At 41.5% G+C, this 16,304-nt stretch overlaps 1 protein-coding gene across 1 annotated transcript in view; it reads right to left on the bottom strand.

Annotated features, from left to right (window-relative positions):
• The window catches only part of INTS6 (integrator complex subunit 6), a 1,595,672-nt gene that overhangs the window by 207,758 nt on the left and 1,371,610 nt on the right, over window positions 1–16,304 (bottom strand). The window contains exon 16 of the mRNA XM_044071680.1: window positions 11,788–12,141. Coding sequence (XP_043927615.1) covers window positions 11,788–12,141 — 354 coding nt within the window. The remainder of the gene's footprint in view (window positions 1–11,787; window positions 12,142–16,304) is intronic.

The raw sequence follows: 16,304 nt of genomic DNA, 5'->3' as shown, positions 1-16,304 counted from the left end.
CAGTTTTGGACCTATGCAGTCTGTCTCTGTCTTTATCTTTGCGTTTTTTCAGAAGATCAGTAGTTGGATGGCTTACCAAAGCCATTTCAGAATACGGAGAACGAGAGCGAAGGAATTTAGAGACAAAAAATAGCCCAATGACAAATAGTTCAGGCATTGAACAAGGCACAAAACTGACAGCGAGGGACGTTGTGGTCTGGGCCTAAACAGGTGACGCAGTAAGAATGAAAATCTCTGTGAGGTATTTGCTTTCCACAGGCAAGACAATTGTTAACTTTTTCTGACATCGGTTAGAGCAAGAAAAAAGGATCCCCAACGGGGTACTTAGCTTTAGAAGACTTCAGGTTTGAAATTCGAAAATTTCAGTTAGCTGCCGACCGGCACTTGCGAACTGCTTCTGCTTCGGGCTCCCGCGTGGCATGAAAAGCTGATGTAATGGCATCGGCTGTATGTTTTATACCCTGATGACCTGACGTCATGGATGAGGCGACAACATCCAATGCAGAAATCCCAAGACTCTGGTATTCAGGCTGATTGTGGGCTTCCTGCAGGCAGATAACCCAAGTGTGATGACTGCAACAGTGAAACACGAAGAACATTGGCCTACACTTAGTAAGTCAGCTACAAAATAATAAACTGATGATTCTACCCTCATTTTCTCAGCTTCTACCCTACAGGAACTTCAGACAGTTACCCAGTCAGTTTTTTTTTTCTATTGTAATGATACAGAGCTATAAATAGATCAGTTAAAGCTCATTCCACTAAAACCTAAATTAATACTCTTCACACCAAAAAAAATTACACCTACAATAATCCACAACCCATTATCAACTCCACCAATAACGGCACAATAAAAAGTGTTATGCAAAATAAAATTTTGGGGGAGGGGGGTCATAATAGATAAGCTAAAATTTGACCATCATCTTCAAACTGTTGTCAAAAAAAAATCATCAAATACTTGGACACCTCTACAGAACAAAATACTACATGGCAGACACCAGTAGGGAGGTTCTAGCTAATGCTTATCTGCTCCCAAGTCTATTACATTTCTCCTGTAATTTCATTAACCTACAATCCACTCAACTAAAAAAAAAAAAAAAAAAAAAAAAAAAAAGGAATGTTACAACAGACTAGATAGATTTGCTGAGTACCGCCCATCTAGAACTCATCACTGCACAGCTCTAAAATACCTGGACTAGATGGAAATAAAAGCTATGTACTCTCCATAACGATGCATCTGTTTTGTTTGTTTTTATCCTTCCTCAAACAATGGGGAATAAGATCTGACTTTGGCCACTTCTGAAGATTTGGCTTCATAGCTCGTGCTCCTCCCCTTACCCAGAATCCTGCTCTTTAGTTTCAATTCCCTCGATCAAATCTGCCCTCTCTTCAGCCTATCATACTGCACACAGCACAAGTGCATAATTGTCAATAAAATTCCAGTTAGTCAGCAAGGAAGGAAGGAAGAAAGAAAGAATAAAAGACCAGAGCTCAACAAAAGGCAAGCAACATTACACACCTCAGGTTGCACTAGGAAACCAGAAAGTAAAAACTTCTAAAGTGGAAGAGAGTTGGACAGTGGGACGCTGAGGATGGACGAAAGCAGACAACACAAATAGTACATAACTTTTGTATCTGATTTTGTTTTTGTCAGTTCCTCAACAGATGAGGCACAATCTCCAGCTAGAGAAACCCCAGGGTGATCCTGAAGGAAGGATATTCCAGAGTACAGCGGAGCCAAAGGCTGCTCTATTTCTAGACAAGCTGGCCAATTTGTAGTCAGCAATGAAGGTATAAGTATTAGACCAAGTGGCAGCTACACAGATGTCACCCATGGAAGCTCTGGACCAAAAACCATAGGATAAGGCCACAGATCTCGTGGAATGAGCCTTAAGAGGTTTAGGAAGTGTCAATCCCTTCTTTTTACAGAAAAAGGAATTGCAATCAGTGAGCCATCTGGCTAAAGTCAACTTTTAAACTGATTTGCCAAGTTTGGCTTTGGAAAGGGAAACAAATAGCTGGTCTGACTTTCTGAAATCCTTTGTTCTGTGAAGATAGAATCTAAACTGTCTACGGACATCAAAGAGGTGCAGCATCTACTCTCCTTTGCTGGAAACATTTGGAAAAAGAACAGGAAAGCTGATGGACTAATTTTACAGCAGTTTCTGAGACCACCTTAGGTATAAAGGAAGGACTGGCACTGAGAGATGCTCTGTTCTTGTGAAAGATCAGATATGGTGGCTTAGAAAAGACAGCCTAGAGTTTTGATACCCATCTGGCCAATGAAATCGTAACCAGAAAAACAGTTTTCCAAGACAAAAACTTACTTTCACCTTGGCAGCTGGCTCAAAGTGGGGTCAATTCAGGGCTTGAAGTATTGTTAAATCCCATGGAGGGGTACGATCCTTAACAGGGGGTTGGAGAAAAAAGGTACTTTTGAGAAAGGCTTTGCATAACCTAGATAATAGCAGGGACGAATGGTTGCCTCCTATGTGAAAATTCGAGATGGCAGCAAGTTGAATCTTTACAGTAGAGTATCTCCACTGTTGAAAATGGAAGCAAGAAAGTCTAAGACAGCTGGAATAGGTGCCAAAATTGGGTTTAATTGTCTCTGGACAGCCCAAAGAGAGAATATTTTCCATTTGCCTTTTACACACCTTCCTAGTAGAATCCTTCTGAGAGGATATGAGGAAGAACTGTGAAGGAAAACCTGGAATGTCTAGCCATCACTGGAAGTGGGAAACCATGTGGTCAATTTGAGGGTATGAATGTCCAGATGAGCCAACTCTGATGGATGAGAGAGGAAATCCTGGGTTGGATCCAACACCCAAGTGGGTTCACCAGATGAAGCCACAGGAAGGAAAACCTTTCCTGTCAAGGCCAGACTGGGGCAATGAGGATTATTTTGCTCTTCTTGTCAGACATTTCCTGCAGGAATTTGGGAATTAGGGGTCTAGGTGAAAATATGTATACGAGTCCAGTGGGCCAGTCATGAATTAAGCAGTCACAGCCTAACTGTCCTCACTGATGGAAAATTGTTTCCACCACCACCACAGGGTTGAAAGACCACTGGTAAGAGAGTAAGATGGACCTGCTCAGTTTGTGTGTTAGCACATTGGACCTACCTAGGATATGGATTGCCAAAAGAAAATGGAAGGAAGAGACTGCCTACTACCAAACTCTCAAACCCTCTTGACGTAGAGGCTAGGATCTGGTTCCTAGGATCTGGTTCCCTCCTGCTTGTTGATGTACCAGACTACTGACATTTCTGTCTGGCAATCATCCCTGGAAGGACAGCATCTTGAAACACCTGCAGCTCTAATTGGACTGCCCTCATTTCCAGGACACAGATGTGAAGATTGACCTCCAGTTGAGACTAAGTGCATTGGACTGTCCTTCCCAAGTAATGCTGCTTCCCACTTAAGTTGGAAGGCATCTGTAGTCATTGTGGCTGGAAGTGGTAGAAGAATATAAGGCGTCCCTGAGAAAATTCTTCTGCGGTGATCCACCAGGCTGTGTGTTCCCTGCAAATCTTAGTAATCCGTGTCAGTGATGACAAGAGGTGTCATCTTATTAACTACTGCACTGCAAGTGTCCACTGCAATACCTACCCTCATATAATACCTTGCTAGAGGCACTAGAGTTATGGAAGCTGCCATAGATCCACAGAGTAGCAATACCAATCTTGCTGAAGGGGAAAGAAGAAAGAGGATGTGGGATGCTTGACTCTGTAAGGTGTTTATTTTTGTCTGCAGTAAGTTGACAATCTGTATCAGTGTATCCAGACACGCATGAATAAAATCCAGGACCTGAGTGAGGGACAGCTGAGACTTAGTGTAGTTCACTGTGATGCTCAATTGCAGATATAGTTGAAGCAATAAGTAGAGACTTGGTGGGAGCAGAGAGGAGCCAGTCGTTGAGATGTGGAAACACCTGGAATCCCAGCCGTCTCAAATGAGCTGCAACCAGTGCCATGCACTTGGTGGACACCCTGAGGGCTGTGGTGAGGCAAGTTCTTTCTTGGTGGCTGCTGCTACCACCATAGCACCTACCAGGGAACTCTTACTCCAGTGGGACTGATCCCTGGATGTGCCAAGGTACTTAGCAGGCTTTTTTGGGACTGGCTCCATGACATCTGGATCCTTCCAAGCTTGGCAGGAGAAGAGTTCTGCTATCTTATCCACAGGTGGGTAATACCCAGGATGCAGTTGAGTTGACTCCAAAAGCCTCAAGAAACACAGTCTCCTCTTGGAAAAGGGGGGGGGGGTTGGAAGACCAGCCACCTTTCTGTCTCAAAAGTTCTAGTAGTTCACTGAAGGAGATATCCTTAAGGGTTGATCTGGGGAACCCTTTCCCTTCATTAAAGTCAGTGTCTTTCATTTAGGATTACAGTGGGGAATCTAGGTGCCTCCTCTTGCACATACTTTCAAATATGCTCCATGGTGGGATGGCTCAAGAGAGGACTCTGACGTGTGAGCTGACTGCTGATTGAGTGTACTGTCTCTAAGCTAGAACAGACCGGCTTGTCCTGATGGAACAGGATGAAGAGACTCAGGAACCAAAGCAGACAGCTGCTGTAGGGGTGGACCTGAGGGGAGGAAAGTATACCTTGTCCATGTGGTAGAAAATACTTTTTCCATTATTTCAAATGTAGAAGATACGGGAGAAGCAAGGGCTGCCCTGGTAGGACCCAAATACACCTGCCCGGGATAACTCTGAGCATCGACACGATCCTGCCTCAAAGCAGAGGTCAGAGCCAAGCTGCCCAACAATGAGGCTCCAACAGGAAGGGACAGCTCTGAAAGCATAGGAGTCTAACTTAAAAACCCCCAATTTGGTGCCAGTGGTTCCTGCTGAACTTCTACTGGCAAACCGCAAACTTAACTACTTCACTATCACTGTAGTTGCCATCTGTATTCCTCCAGGGGATAACATACAAGTACTGGAGAATATTTTTTTCCTATCACTCTCAACACTTTCCACATGAAATCATCCTCCTTGGCGATGTAAATATTAACTGGACAAATATCTGCTCTCCAAACTCTTCCTGTTGTATTAATTTACATGGGTTTACTCAATTCATCTCAGAACCTACCCATATCAATAATTCAAACACCTCTGGCACTCTCATAGACTGGATACTAGTTTCTGATCCCTGCAAATACCATAACCCTGAAACACTAACCAACTCCCTAAGCGACCACTCCCCCAGTAAGAATTCTTAGATTTACTCCTCACTTCACAAGACCACATATATAGGTAACCTGCCGCAGTCTAACTAATTTCTGCCCAGATACTTTTAAAGCCCTACTCTCTATAATTAACTGGACTTATCTAGCCCACCTCCCCCTTGATGAAGCAGTTCAATCCTTCAAAACTACCTTTCTTAATATTCTTGGCAGCCTTGCTCCACTTCGAACAGTTCGCATAAAATCACACAAATCTCCTTGGCTAACAAATGCTACCCGTACCCTTATGAAATCTAGAGATAAGATATGGGTAAAAACAAAGCACCTCTCAGACTTGCAAAAGTACAAAGAACTTAGAAACTTGGCAAAGAAACACATCATAAAAGATGAAAAGGAATTCTACTTTAACCCTCCTCTACTGCTTAAAGATCAAACCCTAAAAAAATTCTGGAATTCAATCAATCAAATATTTGTATCCTGGGAATCCGTCTTCTCCCAATCCTTGTCCCAATAACACACCTGCAGACATCGCAACCATCTTCAATAACTATTTTATTGAATCTATATCCAAAATGTTTACCCCTGACCCTTCTTCTACTAACTCTACAAATGCTGGAAACAGCAGGACTACTAACTCCTCTGAACCCCCTCCTACTCTCAACTATTCCAATACATTTTCCCTCACATTTGTTCGTACTAGCTACATTAATTCTTTACTCCCCAAGCTTAAACTGCTCCACATCCGCTGACAATATACCTTCCAGTTTCCTCCAGTTAGTAGCTGACTCACTCGCTCTCCCTGTTTCCATCCTCATAAACTGCTCTACCTCTGAGTCAAGGGTGCCATCTATTTGGAAAGAATTCTACACACTACCTATACACAAAGGAGGTAACTCCACAGAAATCACCAACTTTAGAACCATCTCTATCTTATCTCCACTCTCAAAAGTCTTGGAAAAATGTATACATAAGCAAGTCATGCAATAGTTATTAGAGGAAAATCTCCTTACACCTACACAACATGGATTCCATCCTAAACATAGTACTTCCACTGCCCTTATATCCTTCCTTAACACCATTAGCTAGAGACAACAAGCTAGTCTCTTGCCTTTTCTTAGACCTTTCAACAGCCTTTGATACTGTGTCTCACTCTTTACACTTGACTAAACTAACTAACCTTAACTTTCCCACTGCTATTGTTGCCTGGTTTTCCAGCTACCTCACGGATAGACTGCAATCAATGAGGTGGGCTCTCTCTGCTCTCTCCCTTTCTCTTCCTGTGAGAATGGGTGTTCCCAAAGGCTTTATATTTGGTCCATTACACTTTAACATCTTTACAAACTGACTGTATACTTCCTGCCCCCAGTCATCCCTGGTACAATATGCAGATGACTCCACAGTCATCACCATCACTGATACCCTCTGAACTCATCTCTATCACTCAGACATCCTTCAACTCAGTTGAAACATGGCTCTCTAATAATATGCTCATTCTAAACCCCCCAAAAAACTAAACTCCTACTTTTCTTACTTAAGAATGTTTATCACCTGAAACCTACTCTGTCTATACTTTCCCTTAATAACACCCCAACTGAAGTCAAATCAAGCACAAACTCTTAGGTGTAATTATAGATGATCAGCTTAAGTTTGACTTACATATTAACAACTGTATGCAAAAGACTCATCAAAAACTGGGCCTCCTTTCTAGAAATAAAACGTTTATCACTAACAAAGCTAAAGTAACCCTTTCTCCTGCCTACCTCCTACCCAGCTTACTGTACAGTTTGAGTCCTCACGAATCTCAACTCCTCTCTCCTTACTAAACTTGAATCAATCTACAACAAAGTAGCCCAATTCGCAGCACATCGAACGTACAAGTCCTATCACTGTCTCTCTCTAAAACACCTAAACTGGCTAGAACTGCCTCATCTACTTCTCTCTCAGCTCCAAATTATACAATCCATTCTGTACCAGCCTGGCTATTGCGCCAGCTTATCTTCACTTATCTCTCAATATATTCCCACCAGATCTTAACGCAGCTCAGATCTACACCTCTTACAGATCTATAAACTTAAGACCAAAATGGGATGCAAACTTTACAGCTACCATCCTGCAATGTATTGGAACAAGTTGCCATTAGAAATTAGATCCCTCAAACAACTAAAACAATTCAAAGCAGCTACCAAGGAATACTTAAACAACCACTGGTCCTGTCACTGCTCTCACCCCTCATAAACTCACTTACTGTTCCCAGCCTGCTCTATCAGCCTACTTCATTTTCTCTGCTGCACTGTCCTCTACTTCTTTTCAACATAGTGCTTCCCAGCCTTCTTCTACCTCTTGTACCTGGCAATTACAGTCATGTCAGCAACCTCTTTATCGTTCATTATTAAAATTTGCAATACCCTTCTCTCTACTATTAAATGATGATACATAGGAACTGCAATGAGATACGACAACTCATGTTTTGCAAAGGAACTGCAATGGTATACTATAACTTATGTCCATATTGCTCTATTGTCAAAATTGTATAGCTTTTTTATTTTACAGCATTGTGAAATTTTTCTTTGTGTCTTTTGTAAAGTCTATGGTATACTTCAATTTGTATTGATTGTGGAGCTTTTCTCCCTGGGCCTACACTGAAAAAGGGCGTATTAAGCCCAGTTGGACTACCCCAGTCAACTAATGTAAAATAAAATAATAAATAAATAAATAATAAACATTGGCTCCTAAATCCCTCCAGCTCCAACAGTCTCGGTGTCAACTGGATCAGAGATGTAGTAGGAATCGAGCAAGGTTAGGGCTTCAGATCCGATGCAGACAAACTCAAAACTCTTGGGACCAATGGCTTCGAAACCACAGTTTGGAGCAGAGTAAGAGACAACAGTTGGATTTTGGCTGGTGACAGGCTCAGGGGTCCAATGGGAGACAGAGACAGTAAAACTCCCAACTGAATCTGGGCCTGGAGAAACTTCCATCATCATGTACACATCTGCTTTGGTTAGACTCCTAGATGACCTGAGAGATGAAGAGGTTGAGGATGGTAGTCCTTTGAGGGTCTTCTGTAAGAAAGGGGAATGGATCCTAGAAGGTATTGGCTCTGGAGTAAAGCTAGAGGAGTAATGGGCCAGTGATTTGTTTATAACTCTGGTCGGATCAGGGGACTTGAAGACCTGTTCAGATGGAGCATAACCAGACACAGAAGGAGAATGACCACAGATTACTTCCTAGGCTCCTAACCTTTTGCTGACGAATCCCCTTAGTCTTCTCAGAAGGCTTTTTAGAAGGAGGGGGAGGTCCAGATGTAGAAGCAGTGGATGGAGAAGGTAGCAATCATTTGAGCACCAACTTGTTATGATGCTTAATCAGCACCTGATGGTTAAACCCCATACAGATATCACATTCCACATATGGATAGGCTGATCCTAGACGATACACACATTCCTGCTAGACATCAGAATTTGGAATTTTATGCTCACAAGAGGTGCATTTCTTGAAGCCAGTAGGCTTGTCAGACATCCCGAAGAAAAAACCCTAGTCAAAAGGAAGGAATAAGAAAAAGAAGACTAGCAATGTTATACCAGTAGAAAATACCAACAATGGCAGAAATACCATAAACAGGTAGTACGAGGTATACAAGTGGAAAAAAAAAAAAACAAAACCAAAGTATGAGGCCTGTAAGGGAGCAGAGAATTTTTTTTTTTTTAATTAACAATATAGAAGAGGAAACAGGAGGTAAGAAAAAAATAGAACAGGTTAAAAACTATCAAATGTCACAAAAAAGCACTTATCTTAAACACCAACACCCGAGCTACAGTAGACCACGTCCATTCGCTGAAGCAGAAAATAAGATCTGAGGTAATTCAAACTAAAAGGAAGACTATGGGTAAGGGGAGGAGCTTGAACTACAGGGCCAAGTCCTTAGAAGTGGTCGAAGTCGGATCTGAGGTCTGATCAGAGACCTCATCGGTTCAGAAATGGACAAAAAAGACTATCAGATCTAGCAAACTACTATACTTACTCACTATTTAAAGTAGTCTACTTAATAACTATCTAGTAACTGCCCATCCCTGCTAAACTTTGTACAAAAATTAATTCTTGAAAAAACACTCTGCTCTGAGGATAAAATGCTACTTCACACTGACACACCTCACAACACTGCTGTAAATGTCCTCTACTCTAGAAATGTGCTCAATAACTTCAGGCTAACCTCCAATAATCTTCCACTCTACTTTCTCATATTTTGTAAACCTACTTCGCATAGCCTAGCCTATTTACTGTTGTACATCTTTCAATAATTGTTTTGCAAAATAATGTTTTCTACAGTTAAATAAGTATCCATATTTCTGGTGTTCATTATTATCTATGACTTTCTTAAGTATACTGTGCTGAATTAGTACTTCTACTCATCTAGACTATCACAGTAACAATGTAAATAAATACAAATAGTTTACAGTTCACTGGCAATATGTTTACACTATCTTTTTTACAAGGAGTTTTGAATCTGCTTTATAATTTAAGGATTTTTTCTCTCTTGTTGTAAAGTTTATTTATGTTTGTATACCACCAAGGTGGTTTGTTTTGAATTTCCCCATTGTATTTTCCTCTAGTCGGGATTGCAGCTTTTATTTATTTGTCTAAGTGGGCAAATAACCCCTTTATGAATCTAAATGTTGGGTCACTGTCTGAGCTGGTGCTTATCATACGTGTATCTTGAGATTTTGTCATACAAACTGTAGGAGGTTTGCTCGTCTGAACTTATTAAATTCAGATATGTTGGTTTCAGGGACTTTGAAGGTAAATGTCATGTGTTTATGGTCAGAGTGAAGGAGAGACCATGGGAAGAGTACATGTACATGCTATATTCATGAGGGGCATATTCTAGAAAATTATGTCCTCTGGTAGGTTTTTAATCATCGATTCCATGGAATTTTTGTTAATTAAGTCCAAGAACACCTAGTATACCCTATACTGGGAGTACAGGCATTATAGTTAACTGTGGTGTAGTTAAAGTCTCCCACAACAATGAGAGTTATTCTGCTTTCAGGAATCTACCGCAATTACCTGGGGACATGGAAGATGTCCAGTAGCAGGCCACAAAGTAGTATGTCTTATTTAAGGTGATCTGGAGTTCTAGGAGTTCTGTTAGTGGGTCTCAAGGAATTTGTCTGGAGGTGATATGACGCTTGACAAATATGGAGCAACCACTGCAAATACCATTAGGTCTAAAGGCATGGCAGGCACAAAAGCCTGGTAAGGAGGGCATGATTTCTTTTCACTTAAACAAGTCTCAGTAATTAGACAAATGTAGATTTGCTCTAGATGCAGGACAGCCTTAAGATCTGGCAATTTATTGTTGAGACTTCTGGTGTTAAGAATCATCATCTTAATGTAGTCAAAATTTGGGTTTGACGATTATGGTACACTGGAATGTCCATTAACTCGACTCTGCTTAAAAAAGGCACTACAAGGGCAGCAAAAGCTTTAATCAGTATGCAGAAGCCTCTGAATAAAAACCTGCAGGCCATCACTTGCAAAGCAAGTTTGACAATAGTTTTACCTGCATTTTTCACATGAATGGTAAATTCCGACATGTCTCCTTGCATGTCCCTCAGGGTTTTACACCCCAGGCCATTCTCTCTATTACAGACCACCACCATGTTGTATTCATATTTGCCAGGGCAAGGGTCTTTAGGACCTTTGAAATATCAGAGACCCTGGCACCCAAAAGGCATGTGACTACAACCTTTATTCAGCCTTGTGAGTGAGGAATCCATATGCTTAACTGAGTCATCAGTCACTTAAGATATTTTTGTCAGTACAGTGTATAAAGTGCAAGACTAGAAGCAGTCTGACTCTTGGTGAATTAATGCTGCAGGTGTGCATGGAGAAGATGAGTTGCAGAACATCTGCTGAGACCTCTTCTTACCACTTCTAGGAGGTTTTGGTACAGTTCTTTTAATGCTGTCAGCTAAAGACATTTTAATACAATTTTCTTAAGAATGTGAGTATATGAGTATGTCCTTTATTTATAATTGTACCTTGGTGTGGTATTTGTGCTCCTTACTGAAGCTGGATCATGGCTGAAAAAGGTCTAAGGATAATTCCATCTACTCATTAACCAAACAATTAAATACATACATACACATCTAAAGTAACAAAACAAATAAAAATTAACACTGTAGAGGTCTCTTCACTATAAGTGTACTGTTAGACATCAAGGTACTCAAAGAAGCCTTGAAGAAATTTTGGTACCAATCCCTAGCACTGTAGATGCAAAACTTAATACAACTTTTGTAGGGCAAGAGGTGTAAGCACAGTTATTCCTTGTACTTCTGTAACACACTTGAAGTTCCACTGTATTTACTTAGTGACAATAGCCTGCTTACTATGCAACATGCAAGTTGAAGAACAATGCATTTCAAGGAAATCTGATAATACATGGCTTTTGGGGGTAGGGGGGCATGAAGAAAGAAATACATGTAATATGGTCTAAGAGTAACAATAATTTACACTACTGGGATATTCTCAGCATTGTTACAACCAACATCTAGATTTCTAAACTTGGATCATTAAGGATACAATTATTTATTCTTACTTCTTCCTGGCTTTCGAATCTCCTTTAAAATCTGTACCCTGATCTCAGTGTTAACTTCCTTATAATATCTGCAGTCCATCATCATCTTTTCTCCTCTGTTAGAAGACTGCTTCATGTTATCACCATAATTTAGTTCTCGTCCTCTTGGTTCTTCGTCATCTTCATCAGAACTGCTGATGAAGAAGTTATTAGTCAATAAGTGATTACCAGGGAGTTCATCTATGTGATTTATGGCTTGTTCTGATGTTTCATATGCAACAGAAAGAACTATTTCAGGTTCCAGTACTGGAGTGAGATCAGCAATGTGATTTTGCACAATGTTATCCGCAAGGTCGTCTTGTCTTGTGTCTGCAACTACAAAAAAAAAAATATATATATATGAATGATTGTTTTACTTCAGTTTAAGACTGCATGAAAAATACATTTCCTACTGTGAAAATATAATACAATTGAATGTTATGAACTTACCATAATGCTAGAACTGTGTTGTCTTCTTCAGCCTGTCTCAACTTACGGGTTATATGATTCAAAGATGACAGATCAGACTCTTCAGCTCTGACGCTCAGCCTCCCCTCATGTAATGTACTGTCCTCCCTCAACCTCCTCAGATTTAGTTTGCCCTGATATACCCTAGATATGCCTGGAATATATCCCAAACATAATTACAAATATGGACCAAGAAAGTATTCCTAAGGTTAGTCTACAAAGTCCACCAGGAACCACACAATAAAAATAACAGTTTGAAAGCAGAAATGGGAGGGAGGGATGGTTGAGATTGATGGAAGAAGGCAACATGGATCTAGCTTTAATGGTAAAGCATAACTTTTATATCTGATGTTTTTTTCCGTCCGCCTCAACCTGTGGGACACAGTCCCCAGCCAGTTGAAATGGGAGGCATCAGGAGAGAACATTCTGCAAAATGGTGAAACCAAAAGCTGACCTGGACTGAATATTCGGGTCTATATTATATTAGTGAACGCTGTAATCGGCCACAAAACTGACACCACGAAGTTTAAATAAATCCACAAACTGGTTTTTAATATAAAAGCACACCAAAAGAACCACGTAATACAAGCGCTTTCGCTAGGATGTTCCTAGCTTTGTCAAGTTATTAAAACACTCCACCATCTTGTCTTTAAATAGCAGCTTGCCATCAATTAAACAATTTAAATGATCAATTAAAAGCAAATTGAATTGTGCATTTTTTTTTAAAAAAAATATATATACATAAATGTATGTGTCTTCAAACAAAATGTTCAACATGTAAATTCATCCATTGCACAACATTAAAAAATTGAACCATTGAAAACTTTAAGTTAACCACTAGACACAGTAGTGGTTAACTTAAAAGGGAATGGAATAGTTTCTGGAAATGACTCTCAACACCCAAGCGCCAAAAGTAATGGGCACCCAAGCTTCTGGGTGGAAAGACAAGCACCCCCTGCCTGTCTCTAGAGTGCAGTAGTTGGGCAACCTTTCAGGAGGGCTAGAAAGGCTGGTCAGAGAAAGGACCTTGGAAGCCTTGATTCTGCAGACTGCCCTTGCCCTGGGGTGGCATCAGTTAAAGTTCCTCCCTCTGGAAAGAGGACACCATCAACTAGAGTGTCTTGGGGAAGCTGATGAGATTTATGAAAGAAGAGTTATTCCTCCACTCTAGTTCACAGAGAAAGTCCTTTGTGGGATAGGAAAACAAAGTCCCATGGCAGACAATGTCTCCCCTTCTTGCCAACTCCTAATCAGCATATCTTTAACCTTGGACCAAAACAAGATGAATCCATCAAAGAGAGAATTGAGAAAGGATGCCTTAAAGCAGTCTGCAAAGTTGCATAGATGCATCCAGGCATGGAGGTGCATGCTGATGCTGATGCTTGCACATGTGCTGTACCATATGCTGCATTTGAAAGGAGCGTCATGGATATGTTAGATATGGACAGCATACTAGACAACTGAGTCTCTAATGTTTTGTGAGCCTCAAAAGAAGGCTGCAATACCACTGATTTTGCACATTTCAGTAAAAAGGTCTCTCTAAGTCTAGTCAGGTGAGAGACAAAGTTCAGCGCATGAAGATCAAAAACTGACAGAAGCATATGGTCACTTCCTGAAAAGTACAGTTTTGTACCTACCATAAATGTAGATGTCCGATAGGTATGCATCTGCAGTCATAACATATGGGTTGTCCTGCCTCAGGCAGCCCTTCGGTCGGCCGGATTCCAAAGTCTAGGTCTGGCCTCGGCTGATGTCGCACTTTCCCCGACGTCATAGCTTCTGGGGTATAAAGGCATCAGCCAACGCCATTTTCCTCAGTGTTTCTTGCCCCAGATGCCAGGTGCCCTCTAGGAAGGCTAAATTTGGATAAATGTTGAATGTTCCAAACAGTAGCAAAAAATATATATACATATATACAAACAAACAAATACACCATAACAGATTCCCCCAGCTAGCTGAAAGATGGGTAAGCACCCTAGGAATACCACAGAAGGGAAGGAGGGTGGGTAATCCTGACTGCAGATGCATACCTATCGGACATCTACATTTATGGTAGGTACAAAACTGTACTATGTCCTTCAAGGATGCATCTGCAGTCATAACATATGGGTAGAATACCATAGCCAAACTGGGGGAGGAGGTACTAAGATAAGGATGGTGTAGTTAAGATCCCCTGTAAAACTGCAGTTGCAAAGCCTGCTCGGGATCTGGAGTATAAAGGTAGGTTATAATGCTTGGCAAATGTATGCACGGAGCTCCAAGTAGCAGCTTCTAAAATGTCCTTGGTAGCCACCCCTCGTAGGAAAGCTGTAGTGGTGGCTGTGGCCCTTGTGGAATGAGGCCTGATATGTTCAGGAGCTGTCTTTCCATGAAAAGAGTAGCAAGCGAATGCAATTTCCTATCCATTTTGAAATTGTCTGCTTGGAAATTGCTTTTCCTTGCACCCCAGTTGCATAGGCTACAAAAAGTTGGTCAGTTTTTCTGCTAGTTTTAGTTCTGTCCAGATAGTAGCATAGTTGTCTGTGTATATCCAAGGTGTGCAAGAGTTTTTCTCCTTTGTTCTGTGGGTTAGGGAAGAACGTAGGCAAATGAATGGCTTGGTTCAAGGATACCCTGGATACCACCTTTGGCATGAAAGTTGGATTGGTTCTCAGAGACACTCTATCCTGGTGAAAAATAATGAAAGGCTGCACTGCCATTAATGCCTGTAGCTCGGATACTCTTCTTGCTGAAGTGATTGCCAGAAGGAAAGCAGTTTTCCAAGATAAAAACTGTAAGTCTGCTGATGCTGCTGGTTCAAAAGGAGGTAGTGTCAATTTTTCCAGCACAAAGTTGAGATCCCATGCAGGTAGAGGGGGTCTTCTTGGAGGTTTAACATTTTTGATCCCTCTCAGAAATTGTCTGAGTAGAGGGTGAGAGAAGAGAGGAGGATCCATATTGTATTCTGCTGAAATTGCTGAAGCATGAATCTTAATGGAAGAGTAAGACAGGCCATTGTGGAACGATTCTGCTAAGTATTCTAGGATGTGTGCTAGGTTTGCCACTGTAACATCTGTGCCCTTTGATGTGCTCCAAATGAGGAATCTCTTCCATTTAGCTGAGTATGCTTTCCTTGTGGAGGGTCTGCAAGACTCCAGGATAATGTCCTTGACCCTCTGAGATAAGACAGTTTGGTTTGGTTTTAAGCAATTTTCCAGGCAGTTAGTTGCAGAGATTTCAAGCTTGGATGCAGGGTCTTGAAATTGTTCTGTGTTAGAAGAAGAGGCCATAGGGGTAGAGGCCATGAGTTCGCCTGAGACATGTTTTTCAATAGCGGATACCAGTGTTGTCTTGGCCAGTCCAGAGCTATTAGTATCACCTTTGGCTGTTCCTCCCTGATCTTCAGAAGAACCTTGTACATCAATGGGAGAGGTGGGAATGCATACACTATTAGGGCATTCCAGCTGAAAGAGAGAGAGTCCACCCTCCAGGCTTGTGGGTGGTATGTTCTTGAGCAGAATTTCTTCAGTTGATGGTTGAGAGGGGAGGCGAACAGGTCTACCTCTGGCAATCCCCATTTCTTTGTTATGAGTTTGAAGATGTCTGGATGCAGCATCCATTCGTGAGCATCCGTGGTAGTCCTGCTTAAGCTGTCTGCTAGTGAATTCTCTTTTCCTGGTACAAATATGGCCTGCAGCTGGATATTGAAATTCAGGCCTAGGTTCCACAGATCCATTGCCATCTGGCATAGAGGGTAGGAATGCGTGTCTCCCTGTTTGTTTATGTACCACATGACCGTGGTGTTGTCCGTCCTTATCAGCAGATGTCCTTGCTGGAGGAATGGTTTGAATGCCTCGATTGCATGCTTCACTGCCAGCATCTCCTTTTGGTTTATGTGCAAGTTTAGCTGTCCTTGAGACCATAGGCCTTGGATACATTTGTCCTCCATGTGTGCTCCCCATCCTAGGTCTGAGGCGTCCGTGGTGATGGTCTGCCTTGGTTTTGGTTTAGTGAAAGGCAACCCTCTGTTGGACTGGCAGGCCTGAGCCCAC

This window comes from Protopterus annectens, chromosome 5.part0 (assembly GCF_019279795.1).
Source record: "Protopterus annectens isolate FY-2018-M chromosome 5.part0, PAN1.0, whole genome shotgun sequence".
NCBI lineage: Eukaryota > Metazoa > Chordata > Ceratodontiformes > Protopteridae > Protopterus > Protopterus annectens.
This window is presented reverse-complemented; position numbering and strand designations above follow the sequence as displayed.